At 41.4% G+C, this 20,881-nt stretch overlaps 1 protein-coding gene across 1 annotated transcript in view; it reads left to right on the top strand.

The window, feature by feature from the left end:
* The window catches only part of MDFIC2 (MyoD family inhibitor domain containing 2), a 44,415-nt gene extending 24,680 nt beyond the window's left edge, over window positions 1-19,735 (top strand). Inside the window, exons 3-5 of the mRNA XM_066327065.1 lie at window positions 10,406-10,474; window positions 15,414-15,635; window positions 19,146-19,735. Coding sequence (XP_066183162.1) covers window positions 10,406-10,474; window positions 15,414-15,635; window positions 19,146-19,405 — 551 coding nt within the window. The 3' untranslated portion in view covers window positions 19,406-19,735. The remainder of the gene's footprint in view (window positions 1-10,405; window positions 10,475-15,413; window positions 15,636-19,145) is intronic.
* Window positions 19,736-20,881: the final 1,146 nt, after the last annotated feature.

A 20,881-nucleotide genomic window follows, 5' to 3' on the forward strand; every position in this document is an offset into this window, starting at 1 on the left:
AAATTAGACCAGGGTTATGTTCAATAACTTATTCCTCTACCTTCAAAAGTCCAGGATCTTTATCTGTACCATTGGCAGCAGCAGGGATATTCACTACCAATGGTTGCCTCAGTTGTGATCATTTTAATGAAAGTTTTGCATAATTAAGATTTTCATTTTGGTGTTAGAATGAGATACAACACTAGATATGGTTTGCCCTGCAGCCAAACATTTCCAGCACTTTTAATGGACATTAGGGTGGTCCCTCATTTCATCATGTCCAGACTCATTTCACTGGTCAGCTGCATAAAGAAAGCTCAGACATGGGCTACCAAAAAAAGACAGCAAAAGACAAACTTTACTCACTCAGAAACTCAGGGTTCAGTGATGCATCAGTGAATCAGGATCCTCAAGCAGTCTCTGTCCTTTTGGGTAAGACAAGGTGTGTCCACTGTATGAAAATTGCTGTGCTCCCTGGGGAAAACACAGAATTATAGAATCATTTTAGTTGGAAAACAGCTCCAAGATCATCTCAGTGAGAGGCCACAGGACATTAACTAAAGGGAAGGGGTATCTCCCAACTTCTATTAGGAGTTATTTTAACATACTTGTGAAGTCAATTAGGAGACATAGTTTGACTTTTCTCTTATAACAATACAGCTTTGAGGTGTTAACAAAACACCCATGTGGGTGTTTCCATGTGTTATCTATGTGGGATAACAAAGCCAGATCACCACCTGAGGAGCTTTTCCTGCTTAGTGAAACTTTCTTTTCCCATACTTTCTCAAACTGAGGAGCCTCTTAGAACTTCAAATAAACCCTTCACCTTTTCAGCTCCTTCTCCCTACAGCACACAGGGCATGGCATCACATAATTTCAGGCACTGAAGTAGCACCTTCCACGAAAAAAATTAAGTCATTAAGTCTAATTCCACTGGGGGATGGAAGCAACACTTTTTCCTTAATATTTTTCATCTCTTTCAGCCTTCAGCCCATCTTTAAATTGAGATTATTTTTTGTGTTAGTGATGCTAAATAAACATTGTGAAGTTTACTCAACAGCAGAACAAGCACAAAAGTGCTTTGCAGGGGGCTAAGCCTAAAAGCTTTAGAGCATAAGAATAAGCTCTTAACCTCACCAGCATTTTCTTATGAAAATTGAGTAAGAACCCCAAAAGGACCAGCTTAGGAGCCACAAAAAGACTGCTTATTCCCATTTGAATAACCTCAGTTGACTACTTTAGTATCAGGAAACCCTTAAGCTGCCTTCTTTCCAGGGCTACTAATTCTGCACGTTACCTGGAGAACTGCCATGATGTTGTTTACCCTCTTTCCTCTATTTATCTGCTAAAGGAGAAGCAAAGCCTGTGACCCTCTCCTCTCCAGCTGAGGACGTTTTCCTGATTGAGGCATCTCATAACAATTAACACCATCTGAAAGCCTTTAGAATGGTTACAGATGCCAATTTGTCTGCTTTCTACCCAGGCACTCCAGAAGTGGGTAATGCTTATCTGCTCCAATTACTTCTGAACATGGCACTTGGAGTGTCCCAGCTGGAGCCACCCCAAGAGACCTTTCAGATTTTGGCAGTGGCCCTCAGCAGTGACCACTAATTGGGGTGTTACTGATTAAGGGACGAGTACACCAGGCTGGGCAGCACCCACAGGCTGGGCTCTTCCAGTATCAATGAGCTGGCTGTGTTAGAAATCAACATCATCCAAAAATTTAAAAAAAAAACATGGCCCCATTAGGAATGGGCACCCAAGACCCCATTTTTTCAGTCAAAAAGCCCGCACCAAATTAATTCAGTACGTCATGGGGGCCTACAAGAGAGCTGGGAGGGGGCTTTTGACAAAGGCATGAAGTGATAAATAAGGGGGAATGCCTTAAATCTGAGGAAGAGTAGGTTTAGACTCGATATTAGGAAGAAATGTTTCACTGTGAAGAGAGCAAGATACTGGCACTGGTTACCCAGAGAAATTGTGGATGACCCATCTCTGGAAATGTTCAAGACCAGGCTGGATGGAGCTCTGAGAAACCTCGTCTGGTGGAAGGTGTCCCTGCCCATGGCTGCGGGCTTGGATCTCTAAGGTCTCCTTCAACCCAAACATATGATTCTATTTGTACAGGAAACACACATGATGAAACTTTCCCTGCTACTTAGAGGATACTGATGAGGCTTTGGCAGGCAAGGTCAAGATGTTCTCCTGCTCTGATAAAGCATGAGGAGCTAAATCATCCTGTGCAACTCAAGCCATTCAGATGGTACTTTTGGCATTCCCCCCCCCCCCCCTTCCTGCTTTTGTTCTGTCAGTCTGAAGAGAACAGCTCGTGTGATGTAATTTAGAATGGAGCTTTTTTAAAGCTTTCACTCAGGAAAAGCTTCAGGAGCTCTGGGGGTATAGCTTAGCTCGGAGAAATAGAAAGAAAGCAAGTTTGCATTGACAGCTTGATCCCAGAGAGAGGTGGCTGCCTGCTTGTCTAACAGGTCCTCTGGGTCTGGATGAGGCAGCGACAGAGGAACAGTCATATTAAGTGAACGCTAGCTGCCAATGTTAAAGGAACAATTACCATTATTCTGCATAGTTCACTGTTTGCTACTGCTATTTCCTTCAATAAAACCTCTTTTCACTTGCCAATTGGAGCTTGTCATGTAACAATATTTCTTATGCACAATACACATACTAAAATGCCCCTGTGTTTTTAATACATTTATAGTTGTTAACAATAGCAGTATAGCGACAGAAAAACCTGTGCTTGCTTTGAATACAGAACAGATTGAAAAAAGAACAAACCAGTGGCCCAGCTCTGCAGGATTAATAGGGGTTAGATTTTGCCTAATCTGTGTTAAAATAGTGACACCTCTTCCATTTCTTTGACACCCACTTCTTCCTCTCAGAGCCTGGGCTGTGACCTCCTCAGTTGTAAGGGTTTTTTCAGCTGAGCCTCATGCAAAACTTCGGTGATGGTTTTGATGTCAGGGAGTGCTGAGGAGAGCACTGGGCTCTCACCTGTCCCTGTGCTTGGGCAGCCCCAAGGGGGATAGACAAGGGGTGCCACTCCTGTGGCCTTGGCAAGCCCAGCCTGCTGAAGGTTGCCCAACAACCCTTCAACCCTTGTGCATGATGCACAGACAGGTGGGAGCTGTGCTACTGTCCAGCAACACCTGAAACTGTGGTGTTCACTGCCCACATCAGACTGACAAAACTCCTTGTGAATGCAGCTCCTGGTGAAGCAGGACAAACAGACAGCTTTGAGGAGATTGGCATTTCCCCAGATCTGTGGAACTCTACAGCTCTCCTCCAAGAGTTCACACAATGGAGACATTGTGCTGCTACTGCACTTGCTAGCATCACAAAGCCAGGTGGAAATGACCGCAGAGAAGGTGCCACAGTGAGAAGAAATGACGTGCTTGCACTTCTGAGCAGGCTGAACCTCATATTTCATGCACCCAAAGGAACAAGCAGCTGTTCAGAACCCTTTGTAGCACAATCATGAAGGAAACTTTCTTCTGCCACGGGATTCGTGTTTTCTAAGAACACTATTTTCTTCAGAACAAGTTAATATACACAGGAAACGACATCTTGAGTGTTCCTGACTCTCCTACACTATCCAGGAATAGTGATAGACTGCGAGTTTAAACACATTCTTCCACTGCACAGTGAGAGAAGTGTGTTTAATGCTGTGAGCAGAACACTTACCATGTTTGCCTTTGCCAGAGCAGGCAAGACTACACCATTTTGAGAGTACTTATTACATACATAAGTAACAGGGGATGTCATCTGTCTGCCCCCAGAATAGATGTTCTGCATCTTTGGTGCAGGGGGAAAGAAGGATTTGTGAAAAGATGCACAGCATGATACATCTTCTGCTTCAGATATTGCTAATTGCTTTGTGTGTGGCTTCTTCTGAGGAAAAGAGGGAAGAAACCCAGAGAAGGCCACAATATTGGAGGCTGGTTTGGAGGCTGATCTGAGCTCCCTGGAATTGTTTTCATTGACATCTGGTGATACAGGATCAAGCCCTTGCAAAGATTAATAAGTGGTTTTCCATCATGGTCCAGCACAGCCTGTTCTGCAACACCTGGGGAGGGGCTCAGATGGCAATTAGATTAATAACGTTTATTACAGTGTGCAAGTCCAGCTCCCAGTTGTGTTCCAGCATGGAATGCAGGCAAGAGAGAAACAAATGGAAGTGTTTGCTAGGAAAACCTCATAGAAGACATAAGACTTACAGATTGCCTCTTACCATTGGGTTCTAATCAAAGAAAAACTTTTATACCTTATTGGAAGACATGGAGGCTTGTAGTCATATATGGTCATGTGTCAATTTACCACTAGTAGAGCTCTAAAGATTATCTGTGGGAAATGCTGCATCTTCTGTGATTTGCAGCTCTTTTTCACAGTGTTTAAAAGGTTTGGATTTATTTTAAGAATATATATGGGTTTGATGGTGTTAATATATGTGGGTTTGTTGGTGTTCCCCCCACCAAATGAAAATGCTGACAGTCTCGGAGCTGCTCTGGCATTAATGCTGTGCAAGGATATCTTTGTGACCATAACTGTGTAATGCCTGCTTTGGGAATAAACTCTTGGCACATAACTTTGGTGTCATTCAGAAAGTGGCACAGTTGTCAAGGACCGTGGGACATGAAAGGAAGACACTGTGCTGTCTTTTCATTGGAAAGTTCACAAATTCTGCCTAGAGATCCCTCTGATATTTTCACTTTTCACTACATTGTGCTTACCAAAAATAAAACTGAGAATTTTAAGCGCTTTCCAAATTTAATGACACAGAGTTCTACATGGAAAAAAATTTCTTTTGTAATTAACTCAGCATTTTCTATTTTATATTACCTATAAATTTTCCCAGCTAAAGAGTGATCAATTACACAAGGATATCCATGGGTGAGACCTACCTTTAGTTACTGTGCCAGGGTACTAAATAAAGCCCCGTTTACTTCTGGCTACTCAGCTCAGGTTAGGATTTTGTTTCTTAAACTTGATCATATTGGCAGACAACCTTAACCTCATTGTGGGGTGAGTCATTAAGCATGAGAGGAAGGAAGAGTGAATTAATGCAGCAGTGACATCGGGGCATCAACAACAACAGTAACAATTGTAAAGTTTGTTTTTTCTCTGCTTCGAAAACAAGATCCATTCAGATGAGACAATACATCAAACCCTCCAGTTCCACTCTGTGCAGTGAGGAACAAAGAGAATTTAAGAGGTTTGAGTTAATCCTGCAAAACAACAAGAAGCTGTCCATGAGCACTGGGATGGATCTGCCCCAGCACCCACTCAGGGCTGTGCAGCACAGGGTGGTCTCAGGGGCTCTGTGTGGTGCTCTGCACCCCAAATCCCAGCCTGGGGACCAGGACAGGGACTGGCACAACCATATGGTGACTGGGGTGACTTACTGACATTAATAAAAGCAAATACTGCTGAGCCCTCCTCTTGGAGGGGGAAGGACAGGGCTGTGTATTTTCAGTTCAGGTTCAGTTTGTGACTTACTTGTTCTGAGTTTTTAAATGATCCCTTCTGGAAAATGTTAGCAGAGTGCAGTTTTAACAAAAAGAAAAACAAAAGAATTTGGAAAGCAGACTCAAGCTTCATTTACAACACTTCTTAGGGCTGTTTCATATAATAGGGCCACTCACACCTGCAAGGTCCTCACCATCCCTGGAGTGTTCAAGACCAGGTTCCACAGGGCTTGGAGCAACCTGGTCTAGTGTAAAGTGTTCCTGCCCATGGTGGGTGGTTGGAACTAGATGGTCTCAGTCTCTTCCAACCCAAACCACTCTATAATTCAGTAAGGCAAAAAATCCAGTCTGGGGCTGAAATACAACTTCAGGTATAGCCACTCCATCTCAGTGACTCCCAGAGAGGATGATCTCTTTCAAGGCTTGCTGGAATAACAGTGTGCCAGGATGGTCTGATCATGAAATTCAAAACAAGGAAAGATTAAAAATAAAAATTACCTAACAGCAAGAAGCGTGTGAAATACCACAAGATCCTGCTGCTCCCTGGACTAACCCCAATCCCTGTAACAGATTTGTCTCATGAGAGACATTTCAAAAAGTCGTGACCACCAGGACAGAAATACTGACCTAAAGAAAAATGTGATAGGGAAAGAAAGCAGTGGCTGAAGGGGAATTTGGGAGAGCCAATCTACAAACAAGTCCTGAGGGCTCTGATAAGGCTCTCCTGAAGGGTGCACAGCTGTACCCCACATCAAGCCCCATGGGTTTTGGGGATTGCCTTGTCTGTTGATCAGCTGATGTTGTTTCTGCTGTGATGCCTTAAGTTTTAGCTTTCATGTTTTTCAGATTCTGTGCTGCCTAGGGGTGTAGTTCTGAGCCTCATATTAGGTACTCTAGTCACAGAGTAGGTAGACAAAACAAATCCTTTTCCTGCTGAAGATCAAAGACAATGAGTACAATTTTCAGACCCAAAAGCACAAACAATGGTAGACTGAAGAAGGAAAACAAGAAGGAAGATGCTTCACGACCAAAATCTGCAATTAGACAATTAAGCCCCGATATGCAAATGGCCAAAACTTATAAAAGTGTGAGACCTCATGACCAGTCATCTTTTTTGTGACCATTTTGGGTCCACCTTGGGTGCAGCTCTGATCAGGCCTTGTCCTGCCCAGGATGTACCCTAGAAGCCTTTAAATAAATACCTACTTTATTCTCTAGCTCTGTCCAGTCTCTGTTCCAGGTCAGCCTTCCCAAGGCATCAGCTGCAGTTAACATTTGATAGCAAAGCTGTGAGATTCCTGTGAAAATTCAGTGATTTATCTTGATGCTTATCAGCTGAGGGGCTCCTGAGGACCTCATGTGACAGGGAGCAATGGACAGGAAGGGCTCTGGGCAGGCTCTGCAAAACAGCCAGTGAACACACTGTGAATTTTGCTATCGTGGTCATTTAGGGCATGAATTATGTCCAGCCTTTAACACAGATGATGATGTCTGATGCAACAGGGACTTTGGACTTAGCACATAAAAATCTTTTCATAAATTGCTCCGTCCCCCTTCTTGCAAAGTCGTTACAACTCCAAGGTGTAAGAGAACAGCATAAAATTCACACTGATCCCTTCAATTCTTTTTTAAGCATCCTTAAATCCAGCTCTTTCTTTTTTCCTGCTATACATCTTACTTTTTATAGTTAAAAGTAATTTTAAAGCAAAAAAGAACATAAACAATATACACTGACTCTTGACACTCCATTGCTTTTTTAAACTAGAATAATAAAAATTTGCAAATGAACAAAAGAGTGGGAGGAAGATATCTGATTTACAATGTTTTTGAGATAAAGAACACTATAAAAAAAGATCAATGTGAATAATAAAGCATTGTTAACTGAGTCATGACATTTCTATTCTCAGTGAAGATTTGAACAGTAGAGCTCTGCAAATGAGCACCTTGTGCCATTTTCAAAGTGGGAGGAAGACATATAATTATAATTTTTAAAGTGAAGAGAATTTAAAAAAAAAAACCTCTGTGAAAAAGTTTATTGAAAAACATATCGACATATCAATATGACATAAATTACTTTAATTTTATTAAACTGGGAGGGGGGAAAACCTCTTTTTGAAGACTGGCTGCAGAAAGCATTCCTTGAAAAGAATTTTCTTTATTAAAAACTCTTTGCTAAGATGAAACAGCACTGAATGTCAGCACTACCGTATATTTATTCTGTAACTCTTCCAACAGCCGAGATCTATAAAAGAAACATATTTTCAAAACAGTTTTAACCTCCATTGTCTTGATCATTCGTATTAACATTTTTCATGTCACCTATTGAAATCCCTTAAAGAAACCTTTTATTCAGTCAAAATTAATGAAGCCGTTTTCTTAAACAGCCTCCAAAAAGTAAAAACGACGTAATGTTGTGCATTTTATTTGACATACGTTTTCTGCCATTTCACTTATTTGTGTGATGAGAGCAATACTTCATATTTATGCTATCAAATCTGCAGAGAAAAGTGATTTTGAGAGAGAGGAAAACCAACTCTGCTCTTGCCGTGTGTGCAATTTAAATCCACAGTGAAAATACAGCATTGATCAGATTACCCCAATTGAGTCATTTAGTGCTTTGGCATTCCTGAAGTTAGGGCCCAGCTGTGAAATCATAGTTGGGGCCAAACATTGCTGTTAGGTGAGTGCACATGGCTCCCATTTTCTTCAAAGGGAATGACACACATGGCCAATATTTAGCTTTCACCTCTTCTATTCTTTAGCTAGCAAAGCCAGAACCAGTGGAGTATATGCAGGCAATTTGACAGAATTAAGAATACAATCAAGATTTTCCAGGACTTACTAGTGATTTGGGATATATAATTCAATACACATCAAAACGCAGATGCTCAGCATATTCTGAAAATCAGGCCATCTCGAATGTCTTGCTTTAAGCAGGTAAAATAATAAATTACTCTGACTATTTTGGCCATTGGATCCTAACAAACTGGGTGTAGTACAACTCTTCAAAATTATAAACTCCAATTTCTGGCTTGGCTGGGATGCCTGGGAGAATTATGACACCCCAGCCCACTTTTGTTCCTGCGTTGGCACACAGTTCTCCCCTGCCATTACCACTTGAACTCAGTTCAGGTGTCCTTCTGCAGCAGGTGACCCTTAGGGAAAATCCAGGTCCTGGCTCTGCAGGTCCCCTGGGATGCACTGAGCTGCTGGGATGGACCATAAAACCTTACAGGGTGAGAGAAAAAAACTGTGCATCCCAAAAATCTAGCTGCCCCATGCTGCATGCAGATCTTCATTTCAACTCAAGGTCAAGTGGAAAACTTTTCTACCATCCTTGCTGACTCTCCTCTTCACTTTCTCCTGACTCCATCTGTTCCTCACCCATCTCCTTCGTTCCGCACTCGCCTCCCTCTTCTTCCTGTGTCCATCTGTTCCCTCCTTCCTCGACACAAGTTAGGGAAGGGAAGTAAATTCAGTCATTCACTGAACAGATTTCAAGATGAACCCCCTCCCTTTCCAGTTCTAACTTCATTCATCATGGTAAAAATTATAATGAATAGAAATGTTGAAGGTGAAAATTTATTAGGGATTGTGTTGCTTTCTTATATGAAAAGCAGTTAAAGCGGCATATAAACATTGGCTTCATTCATTTTTTCTTAATATATGGTATAATTAGTGAGAAATATTAGTGGAAGTGCTTGCTATGCAGTCCATCAACACATGCCTGTCAGAGCTTAGGATCTGGGCCAAAAGTTTTTGCCAGTCCTATGATAGATTTACAATAAGCCTATAGAAGGCTTTACAGTTAGCTGGGTCACTAATTCATGAAGTTGAAACGTATGCAATGAGGTCAAAAATTCACTATTGATAAAATACCCCCTCCCGGGATTGCACCATTAGCTTTGTTACTGCAACAGCAAAATAAAATAAACCCAAAGCTCCTGTGAATTACCAGTCCATCATCGTAAATCAGTAGTGAAGCACTTGCACGGGTTCATGATGTCATCTGAAGCCTGGGATTTATTTATAGCCTTGTGTACTATTTCCTGTTTCCTTACGACAAAAATAAACAGTCTCCAAATCCCCTGCATCCTTCTGCCTGAGCTCAGCAAAATGCAATGGGCATGAATCCCTGAAAGCCCCTGTGATATACTGGTGATGTATTGGTGATATATTGGTGATATATTGGTCTAGAGCAGCTCCCCTCTGATGGGCCATGACGCCCACGCTCCCACTGGCCTCTCCCATGTGGGCAACAGCAGTTCCCATGGAGTTTTTTTCCATCTGCTGCACTCACTGCTGGGATAGTCCCACACCCCCTCCTGCTTTGCCTCCCTGACACTTGCAGAGAGAAGGAAAGGAGATTAAAGCCTCCAAGCCTTAGGCATGGAGGGAACAGCCTGGCAGGCACATCTGAGAAGGAGGAGCTTGCCACTGCTCCATGTGGGGACCTGGGCTTGCCACCACGGGGACCTTGGGCATCTTGTCCACCAAGACTGCCAAGCCATGAAGGCCGGAGTTTGGGGTTAAATTTTCTCTGTCCCCCTTTGCTGCTGATTTGGGATCCTCATCTAAGGTTTCTGGGGTGTTTGGGCATGGATGATGTCCATATTTCTTTTCAGACCTCCCAGCTCTCAAATTTTGTGTACCTACCTGAATTGCTGTGTTTCCTGGTGATGCTCTTCATCTCTTCTTGGGTGAAACTTTTTCTCCTGGCAGTTTGTTTTATTTTTTGCTTCCTTTCCTGAACTGAGGCAGAGAGTTACACAGACTGTGTACCATTTCCTCTGCCAGGAAGTGAGGAAATTCGCTTCTGTTTGACCTCAGAGAAACAACTCCTGAGCTCATTGACTGTCACTAAGTGGCTGCGGGTGATAGCTGTGCCAAATCACATTTATTTGACATTTATTCCTCTTCAATTTTGTTTTCTTCTCTCCACCAAGACCGTCGCACCAGCTCCCTGCCTCTACTGGCCCTCCCTGGGGTGACACCGAGCAGTGAGGACCATCCAGGTAAGCTGCTGGCCCCATGCATGCAGAGACACTCCTTCCCTGGAAGACTATTATATCCCTTAAACTATCAAGAAAAAGTGGGTTTTGTGGAAAAAGTGTTTTGTTATTCTTTGGTTTTTGCTGTTTTGAAGCACTGCTGTCAAAGCTTGAGGTCTGGGTGTCATTGCTCTAGGAGTTCTTTCAAACCAAGTGAGCTCAGATCAAGCCTTCATACGTACAAGTTTTCATCCATCAGGTCTGATGTAGCTCTGCCTGTGTCATCTCAGGGCTGAATGGACGTGGCACACAGCTCTTTCAGCGATGAGAATGTGATACATTAAACAGACAGGTAGCCACAGCAGGGCACGGGATAAGGAATGGCAGGGAGAGCAGCCAGGCCTTCTCTTGGTGCTTTCCCTGCACTGATACACCAACATGCCTCGGGGGAAAATTAAAAAGTTACAGGTCCTAAACTGCCACGGTTTTCCACACAGTTTAGCATTTACTCTTGGGAATCCTTACTACAGGGGCATGGGACAAAGGAGCACTGCAAGGATGGGTTTGGAACAAATGCCAGTGTTGAGTAGAGCCACAGACTCCCTCATCCTTTGCTTGTAAGAGGTGACTGAGCCCTAGGAAGGTCAGAGATCCATTCTCCTTCTCCTTCAGTGGAGTCTCCTAAACAGTTGCTCTAAGAGCTTCTTTGGATTACCTGCATTGCTGCAGTCCCTGTTTAGCAGAACAGAGCACCTCTTAAACCCCCTGTCCCTTATCAAAAATAGACTTAGATCCCTTGTATGCCTCTATACTAAAGCTAAATGCAGAAGCATGGAGGGAAACAGCAGAATCCTCTTCTCCAGGACTGCAAGATGCTGGTTTGTGCCTAAAGCCAACAGAAAGAAATAGAGGTCAGGGGACATACTGCAAATGACAGTCTTGGTATCACTGCTCCTCCCTTAACCAGAGGGACTCAGGGCTGACACCAGTGAAAAGTGAGTGATTTACTTTGCGCTTTCATGAATTTAGACACTGTAGTCAGCCATCTGAATCGCCCAACTCCAAAAAGAAAAAGAGAAAAGAAATTCCATGTGAGTATTGAGACTATCTTTAATACAAACATGGGTGAACGATCCCAGTCTGCTACTGCACCAGCCAAGGCGAGTCCCAGCTTCCCCGTGTGAGGAAGAAAGTTGCTACTTCATACTATTTAAAAATGGCACATTGTGGGGGTGTACCTTTAGCAGCCTCTGCCTAACAGTCTAACACTGAATAATCTGAGATTTCTTCATCATGATACACTTATTTTTTTCTTTAAGTTCACTTCAGTGGTTGGTTTCTATACGTTAAAAACACAGACATATGTGGACATTTGAAGCTGAACACAGGCTCTGAAAAGAGAGCCACAAAGTTTGACCCTCTTCCCAGCTCTAATTGTAATTTAGGGGTTTTTATATATTCTCATTTAACAGTAATCGTAAATAGTATCAGTGGTATGTAATATGTTTTTAAAGCCTATTTAGCTACATATATTTGTTCCAAATTCTCAACCTACTACTGTTCCATCCATCAACAAACTATAATAGGAAAAAAAAAAGTGCTAACCACCTTTTTTTTTTTTCTGCTGGTCTAGCACAATCTTTATTTCTTCAGACACTTTGTGCAAACATTAAATTGATAAAAGACATAATGTAGATGGACCCACAGCTGAACTGAAGGTAATTGCATAAAAATGAAATGGAGACCTATAATTGTACACTGCTTTAGCCTCTCCTGCAGTGTTTTCTGGAAGCAAGGATCTCGCTTGTCATAGCAAGTTGCTTGTTACAGTGATTGCATGAAGACTTGATCTAGCTGTACAAGACAAGTATAACATTACTGAAAAGGAGCTTTTCAAACTAAGAGTCTGACACTAAAATGTACTGTATTTTCCAAGATGTAGTATGCTTTAACAAACAGAAGAGTCCCTGAGTGACAGCTTTTGTTACCCTTTTGTTTGATGGTGCTGTATTGAAAAATTCAGGTTATGTCTATGCCTTTCTATTTCTGGTTTTGATTTCTCTTCAACAGCACTTCAAGAATAAAAATTGACTCAAAGTATGAATAGTAGAAGTCGGTGGATACAGTAAATGTTAGTCTGGCATTTACTGATTACTTCTGTCAGAATTTTTTTTTCAAGTCTCGCGACTTGAATGCTTGAATGCATTCCGTGGGCCATTGTATTGTTGCAGAATTGGGGAACTCAACAGATATATAATGAATTAAAACATATCTAGTTTTGATTTTTGGGCAGATTTTGAAAGTGGAAAATAATAGTTATTCTTGCCTAAGCCTTTTGATCTGATCCAAGTGTATCCAGAGGCTCAGCCTGGGCGTAGCTCTCAATGTGAACAAACAAGATCCATTTGTAATATTGGCACCTGAATAACAGGTAGAGCTTGTGTCTTTTGGACTCACAGAACCATTGTTATCCAATAAATCCAGTGCATAAAGCAGGACACCTCTTACTCCTGAGCTCTGCTGCTTTAATCAGCACAACCTTTCCTGGAGATGATTTGTTATTGAATGAAAGAGCAGGCAAACTTGTGGAATGTCACTGATTCATAAACACTGGAAAAAGATCATGACTATACATGTAAGGGCATCCAAAATACATGAGTTTTCACATTCTGGACTGAAGAGTCGGGCCAAGAAGTCAGAGAGGGAAAAGAAAAAATGTGTATTTGCTTACTCTGAGGGGAAAACCATCAACAAATCATCACAGATGGGCAAACCCCAGCATGCACCAGTGCCAGATGCTGGTTTCCTGTGACCAAGGGTACACCCTCAGGGGAGAACTGCTGTGCTCTGTGCTGCTGGGTCACACCCAGCAGAGCCACTGCCTCTCCTGCCCTTCCCATCTTGCCTGTGGCTTTCCTTCACCATAATGCCCACCAAACCTGACATTTATAGGTTTCTGAGGCTCCTCTCTGTGCCACTGCTCTCTGACTGTCTCCACTCCATCATTCCCTGCCCAAGGCCAACCTGTAAACTCTCCAGGACAAGGAAATTCACATTTCCATCACAGCAGACTTTGTTGTCATTACGACTTCAAAATCAAGACAATACCTCTGCCAACAAACAATTTTAAAGCAGTGATTTAAAATGAAAATGATAGCCTAGTTTTTATGCTTATCTTATCCCAAGATCTTACTCTGCTCACCTCAACCCAGCTTTTCTGCTTCTATATATTTCACTAGGTAAGAGTGATCTAAAGTGGCATGAAACCTGACTACAAGCAGAAATTTAAATAAATTGCTCACTCATTCTGTAAGTAAATGGAGTAATAGAAATCATACAAAAATTAGCTTCACTTTTTTTGGCCTCTGTCAGAACTTGCAGTAAGAGCAGGTTACTGGGGTTATGCCCAGCTGAGCTCTTCATACAGCCACAGCCTTGTTTGGTCTGTTCTGGTGCTTTGCACATCCCATGATGAGGAATTCATTCCCTGAGCAGTTCCAGTTGTCTCTGCTGCAGCTTCTGACAGTGCCCTCTCCTCATTTTGTGTCTGTGCACTGCTGGGAGGAGTTGGGGTCTGGCTTCTCAGTTACCCTAACTCTGGAGAGGAACAAAACATCCAGCACAGTTCTTTGCCTTCTCCTCCAGGCCAACCAAAGCCAGCTCCCACAGCCTCTGCTCCTCACCACTTCAGGGGCCTTCACTGGGCTTGAACCAGATACCATTTGCCTCTCCAATCCTTGCTTCTCCCCTCTTCAAGCCTTATGGTTCCACTGGCTTTTCACTTACCCTGCAATCCATCCATCCCATCCACATTTCCTCCTCTTGGTGCAAGGGGGAACAGCTGCACTGCAGTCTCATCAAGGTTTCACTCTCTGTCAGCCTGTCCTTGGCTTTTCTGTAACATGTGTCAGAAGTCAAAGGTACTGAAAAACCAAGAGATATGCAGGGCCTCTCTTCAGGCTGCCTGCTGCTGAGTGCAGACAAACCACTTCAGAGCACTTACAGTTCCTCTCAGAAAGTAGCATTTGCAAAACTGAGGTGTTTGTAAAGATTGATTTTCTGTATATAGCTCAAGAGCAAGCATATCACAAGATTTAAGTGAGATAAAAAGTGAGGCTGTGCTTGATGTGAGGTACAGGAGTTAATCAGCTGTAGATAAGAACTGATGAGGTTTTATCTCCCCACCATGGAGAGAATGACTGTGTTTCTTGGCCACTTGATCACTTCAGAGGGTGAACAAAACTATATATCAACCCCTGTTTATCTGTGCCTGAGAAGTACTTCAAGAATAAATTGAACTCAGAACTCTTCTTAACCTTTCCCCTAGTTGGGGCTTAAAATTAAGCTCTCCCTCTGGTTTTTGAGCTGCCTCTCTGGCACGCTGACAGCATGTGAAGTATCCCATCTCCTAGTTGACTTCCAGGCCAACAACGCAAGTGGGGATGAAGTTATGAAATAAGGGATCTGGATGCTAAACAGAGACCATCTGGTTGTCTTTGCTGCAAGATTATGAGCCACGGTGAGCTGGCACATCTGCATCCAGGTGCTGCCTACGTGCACATTGTTGGCTGTTAATTTAGGGAAGCAAAGTTGCAGCTTTGAAAAATAACGAGGTAATTGTTTTCCCTTCTTTTAATGCCACAAATTGAAGCTGGGATATCAAACTTGAAATAGATGTCAGCCGAGGCAATAGTTCTGTTTTCTTTCCCAGCCTGATCCCACCCACTGGAAGTTAATTATTACTTAGCCTCTAAGTCCTCTGGCTTTAAGAGAAAACCTTAGAAGGCAAGTTCATGAATACCTTTGCTATGAATAAACCCCTGCAAAGAGACTGAAATCATTAGGTAAGAAGGGTTAGGCCTTGGAAGTAAACAACTGTAGGTTTGAAAGTTCTGCATATGTTATTCTTTCAGATCTCTGCCTTGGTATCACAGTCTTTTTTTTTTTTTCCTAATCCCACCAGATAACCAACTTACAAATGAAAAACACACAGATGAAAAGCCTATGAAAGGTATTGTTATGAGTTCTGTCGCGGAATTCAGCATCACAGACACTTCATCAAAGGGTACCAAAAATGAGAAGAAATTGTCAGATGCAAGCAGATCATCCATTGCTTCCCTGGAGAAATGCAGAGAATTCACTTACATTGAAGATGATGCATCAGTACATCAGAGAGACAGTGATGGTATGTTTTATAAAACAGATCACATTTGAGCTGATTTCTAAATAATGCCCACTGCAAAAGAACTATGTATAACCAACTCAAAATTAAATGTTGAACAGGAGGTTCAAGAACATCGCCAAAAGCAATGTTAAGTTGCCCTGCAGACATTTGTGTGATAGATGAGAATTTCTAGAAGATGATCTTAAATTGTCAGTGATACTAAAGTCATAGAAGAGGAGCTTGGAGCCTATTGTGCCACAGAGCATTTGTACTTTAGTAATGAGTGTTTGCACAGAGGCACCAATGTCAGTATCAGATAAATCTATTCCTGGTTATTCTAGTGGATGTTAAAAAAAGGCTCTGTGAAGTATTTTAGAAGTTTCTTTTGAGTGCCTTTTGCAATAATGGATTAGTGTGTTACATCCAATGGAGCCAGGATCTGTCATGCATATCATTTAACAATTCCTAAATTAAGCATTTCTAAATACAGATCAATAAAGTGTCCTGCTCTCCAGGAATCATTAACATCTCTATTGTGTCACAGATCCTTACAAAATGGATATCTCTGATACATCCATTGGAATGCACTTAATTTCAGGAAAGAACCTGAAGTATTTATTTGATTTAGGGGACTTGTCCTCTTGTCCAGACACTCCCTGTTTTTGAATTTGAGGACTATCTCAACCATTACTGGCACACAGGTGTGTACCATGTGATGCAAATAACAGATTTAATTCTCCTTAAAAAAGCTAAACGTGAAGGAAATTAACAACAACAACAAAAAAACCCCAATCTGTGCTTAATTAATAATGTTAAGGGCTGGCTAGAAGCCAAGAAAACCAAAGGAAGACAGATTTGTGGTTGTCACTGCATACTCAGCTCACTCCACTCTGACAACTTACTGCTTATTCCACACACACGAGGCCAAATCCTGTTTGCTGTTGCTTGGAGAACCTCTGAAGGCAGAGCCATAGATGAGGAAATTGCTGATTATTTTGTTCCCTGTGCTCAGACAAGAGCAAATACAACACTCATAGGTTTCTCCAGGAGTGACCAGAAAGGCTTCAGCAAGCTTTGGACCAGGGTTGTTCAGAGCAGCATCTCTGTGAGCAGATGCCACTAAACAAGAGCAGGAAAACTTAGAGATGAGGCATGCTAGAAAAAAATTATTATAAATTCTTCTTTTGTGCTAATTAATCTACTAATGTAGAGAATGAGAGCTGAGGTCATTGTTCTCACTGAGATAAACGCAGTAATGCCGTTTGGCAAACAGCAGGGAAAACAGAGAGGAAAACAAGAGATTGCATCTTCTTTTATGCAGTTTGTGGCTAATTTATTTTCAAATATATAAATGAATGCATAGGAATGGATGTCTAATTGCTAATATCTATTATTTATATACATTACCCCACTTAAAACAGGACCAAAAAGCCTCACACATGCAGATTTTTTGAAATGTGTTACATCCATTATCACAGTTCATGGTGTGTGCTCTGATGGGAATTTAAAAGCATCTTTACTGCACATCACAGAGTCTGTGCTGAAACATTACTTTATTATTAAAATCTTGTGCTTTTTGTGTGCTCTCTTTCCTGGATGAAGCCCTAAGAATCATGTCTATTCTCTCCAGATTACATAAGCACCATTATGGTTAACACATTCAGGGGAAAAAAATATATTAAAAAATAGATCTTTGGAGAGGGAGAAAAAATTTGCCACATCCTTAATTAAAACATAATTTTGAATTTTGTCTCTCGCATCAATGTATAGGAAAGAAATTTCATAAACCTAAGAGATCTAAAAAAATAATCTTAATTACACCAAGGACTATTGGATAAAATGATTACATTTTCTACAGTGTAAATTTCATACAATTAAATGCAGTGGTGTCACCTTATTAAATGTTTCAATTTTATAATTATTTCAGTTCATTTAGCTAGAAAAAAATATAAGCATGAATTTACTTAGTATCACCAAAATCTAGTCATTCTTATTTGACAGAACTGACTTAGAAGTTAGTTGTGCTTGTCTGAACCTAAATAGATCTTGACATATTTAAATAAGTATTAAAATTGATAACGTTGGTGATGATATGCCACTTAGAAAGAAGTTCAGTCATGTGCTATTTGTTCTTGCTACCTGCTTTAACTGCCTTTTTAATAAAGCTGGAATGCTTTTTTTTTTTTTTTAATTTTGTTTTTCATCAAGCTTTCTAAAAAAAAAAAAAAAGAGCATAATTCTGGAAACTTCCTGGCAGTGAACTTAATGTTACGTGAGCTAGAAAATGCCACAACAGAACCAATGCAGTTGAATGAGTTCACAGTTAGTCATCCTAGGGCAAGAAATGTGGTTATAACCATATGCTTTCCTGAAAGAACCAATGAAAAGGCATTCATATTGTTGAAGGCATTTTTCCTTTCCAAAAACAAGAAAGGAAAAAAAAAAAAAAAAAAAGGAAAGGTCTGGGTCTGTGTTCCAACTGGATTCACACAGTTGGAATCTCACACCTGCTGCACCAGAGCAGCCTCCCCAGATGCTGGGGGCTGAGGGGTGCAGAGTTAATTAGTTGATTTTTTGGGAGGGAACAAACAGCAGAGAAGCATGGTGACCAAGTTCTCAGGAATATTCACTGGCTCCAGGCACGCATCCTACATAAACTGTTTTCCAAACTTTTGTCTCCTTAGAAAAATTGACATTTGTGAATGAAAAGGTGAGAATCCCGTTTGGTGGGGAGCTGGCAGGACCCTGAGCTGAGACTTGGCCACCACACTGCCCTCTCTGAATGCTCTTCCCCACACCTGATCTCCCTCCTTGTCCTTGGTAGTTTGAATTTTTTAGTGCAAACTCTTATGAAAATGAAAATAAACTCCAGTGTCACCTGTACCGGTGTTGTGATTTAATCCCAGGCAGCACCTCAGCCCCACCACAACCCCTCACTCACTGCCCCAATCCAGAATGGAGGTACCAGAAAGGTAAAAGGAAGAAAACTAATGGGATGAGATAAATATAGTTTAAGAAGACAGAAAAGGAAGGAATGAATAAATAAATTAGAATACATTAAACAAGGGGTACACATTGCAATTGTTCACCACTCACCAACTGATGTCCACTCAGTTATCTGAGCAGAAACCCCTGCTCATTTTCTCCCTAATTTATATTGATGCCATAGGGTCTGGAATATCCTTCTAGCCAGCTGGGGTCAGCTGTCCTGGCTGTGTCCCCTCCCAGCTTCTTGTGCCTCCCCAGCCTCCTTGCTGTCTGGGCATGAGAAGATAAAATTTGGTTTCAAGGGCTTGCTCCTCTGGATTTCAGTGCCACAGAATATTTCCATTCAAATTCTTTTCATGCAGCTGTTGTTTTTCCAGAGCAAATAAAATAGAAAATAAACCTTTCACTTGTCTCTATGGAAGTAGTTATCATCACTGTGTTTTTAGCCAACCCCTCTCACTTCTGTGTAGCCACACTGGCCTAAACCTGGCTAATCCCAGCTCACACTTGTTCTTACATCTCCCTGCTTTTCCTCTCTCTTAGATGAATGTGCAACACTTATCCTGGCCTGCTTGTTCTGCCAGTTTTGGGACTTTCTAATAATGCTGCCTGATACCTGTGAACATTGGCTGACAGATACCTGTTGTCCATCCAATAGATATTACCAGACCTCCGACGAAGACCACGGCAACAACGACTGCAACTGTGACTGTGACATTGATTGCAGCCTCTTTGAGTCCTGCCATGAGACTGGGGAGTGCCTGGAACTGGCCATGGAGATTTCAGAAGTCTGCTATCGTTAATAGGAAAATAATTGACAAAAAAATTTCTCAGAACTGCCTGACAGATCACAAAGGAGATTTTTTTTTTTCTTTTTAAATATTAATCGTAAGCAGAGGTTTTGCCAATGAGGACTATGTGCATCTTGTTGCTCCCTCCCTGGAGGTCTCTATATCTGTACTGTTCTGGCGACATAATATCACAAACTGCTGAAACCAATAAAGGACAAAAAAGGGTCTTCTCTGCCATAGATGACAACAGAATTCCTAAGTGCCAAGCGTGCTTGCTCTTTTACCCATGGTCAATCCAAGCTTTTATAAACCTTTAATTGCTTTAAACACTGATTTCCCCATTCATAAACACAGAACAAATTAGGACCTTATTTTAGGACTGATATATATATTAGTTCATCTTCCTAATGGATTCATACCTAAACATGTATTACACATTGTTGGTTATTATAAATAATTTATGATATAACATCATTTTATAATTAAAAATTTATTTATTCAATCTCTTAAAACACTCTTATATGCTCAGTATATGTAGAAAAAAAAATTAAATTAATTAGAAACCATGCTACTGGTAATTACAGAAAATGTCACTAAAAATCTCCAGTGAATTTTGTGGAGGAAGCATTTTCACAGGGTAGTGCAGTTTGACAGTGTATTAATGTGCTGGCCCACGGTTATGTAATAACAGGTTATGCCTATTGTTCATTAGTTATAAGAAAGGGCTCCTTTCCTTAAGTGTAATTAGCCTAAATGGGAACTGACTGCACACTTCCCGAGGAGAATTACCCTGTGGATAGCCAGTAACTCCTTTGCTTGATTTTCACTTGTAAGACTCCTGCAAGAAATTGAATATTGCCACCTATTCCAGTGCAAACAAGCATCTCCACCTGTGCACAAAAGATTACAAAATGACAGTATCTATCCTGGCTGTGCTTTCAAACTCCCTCTATCTCTTCTCTGATGGCAGGTCTGATTAATAAAAAGGAAATACATGTTGCACATTACACATATGACAACAAAAGCATGTAAATTCAGCTGCCTGGGGGTGCAGAACACAGGTATTAAGCACAGAGGAAAATACAGAGTTGTTTGCTCACATTAGGTATTTATAGAATACCACCAAAGGCAGTGTTTGCCTTGTATTAGCACTAAAACTTCTCCCCAAAACCCCACTGATCTCAGTGGAGAAGTGCCTGTAGAATTCCAAACAAGGATCCTAGGCAAGATACTGGGATATTAAGCATTTCTAAAATCATTGAAGCCACTTGTTTATTAATCAGAGTAGTCCTGGTGCACAAATATTTAATGGGGAAAAAAAATGGTGTGTATTTTTTTACCACCCTTCTGGAAAACTCATGTTTTCAAAAAATCAGAAAGCAAGAAACAGAACCACTAACAGCCATGGTCTGGGTGTCTCACAAAGCCTTGTGACCAGAAGACAACAAACCTCAGCAATGCAGTGAGCAGCCCAGAACACCTCATTTC

Source organism: Sylvia atricapilla, chromosome 11 (assembly GCF_009819655.1).
Source record: "Sylvia atricapilla isolate bSylAtr1 chromosome 11, bSylAtr1.pri, whole genome shotgun sequence".
NCBI classification, from domain to species: domain Eukaryota; kingdom Metazoa; phylum Chordata; class Aves; order Passeriformes; family Sylviidae; genus Sylvia; species Sylvia atricapilla.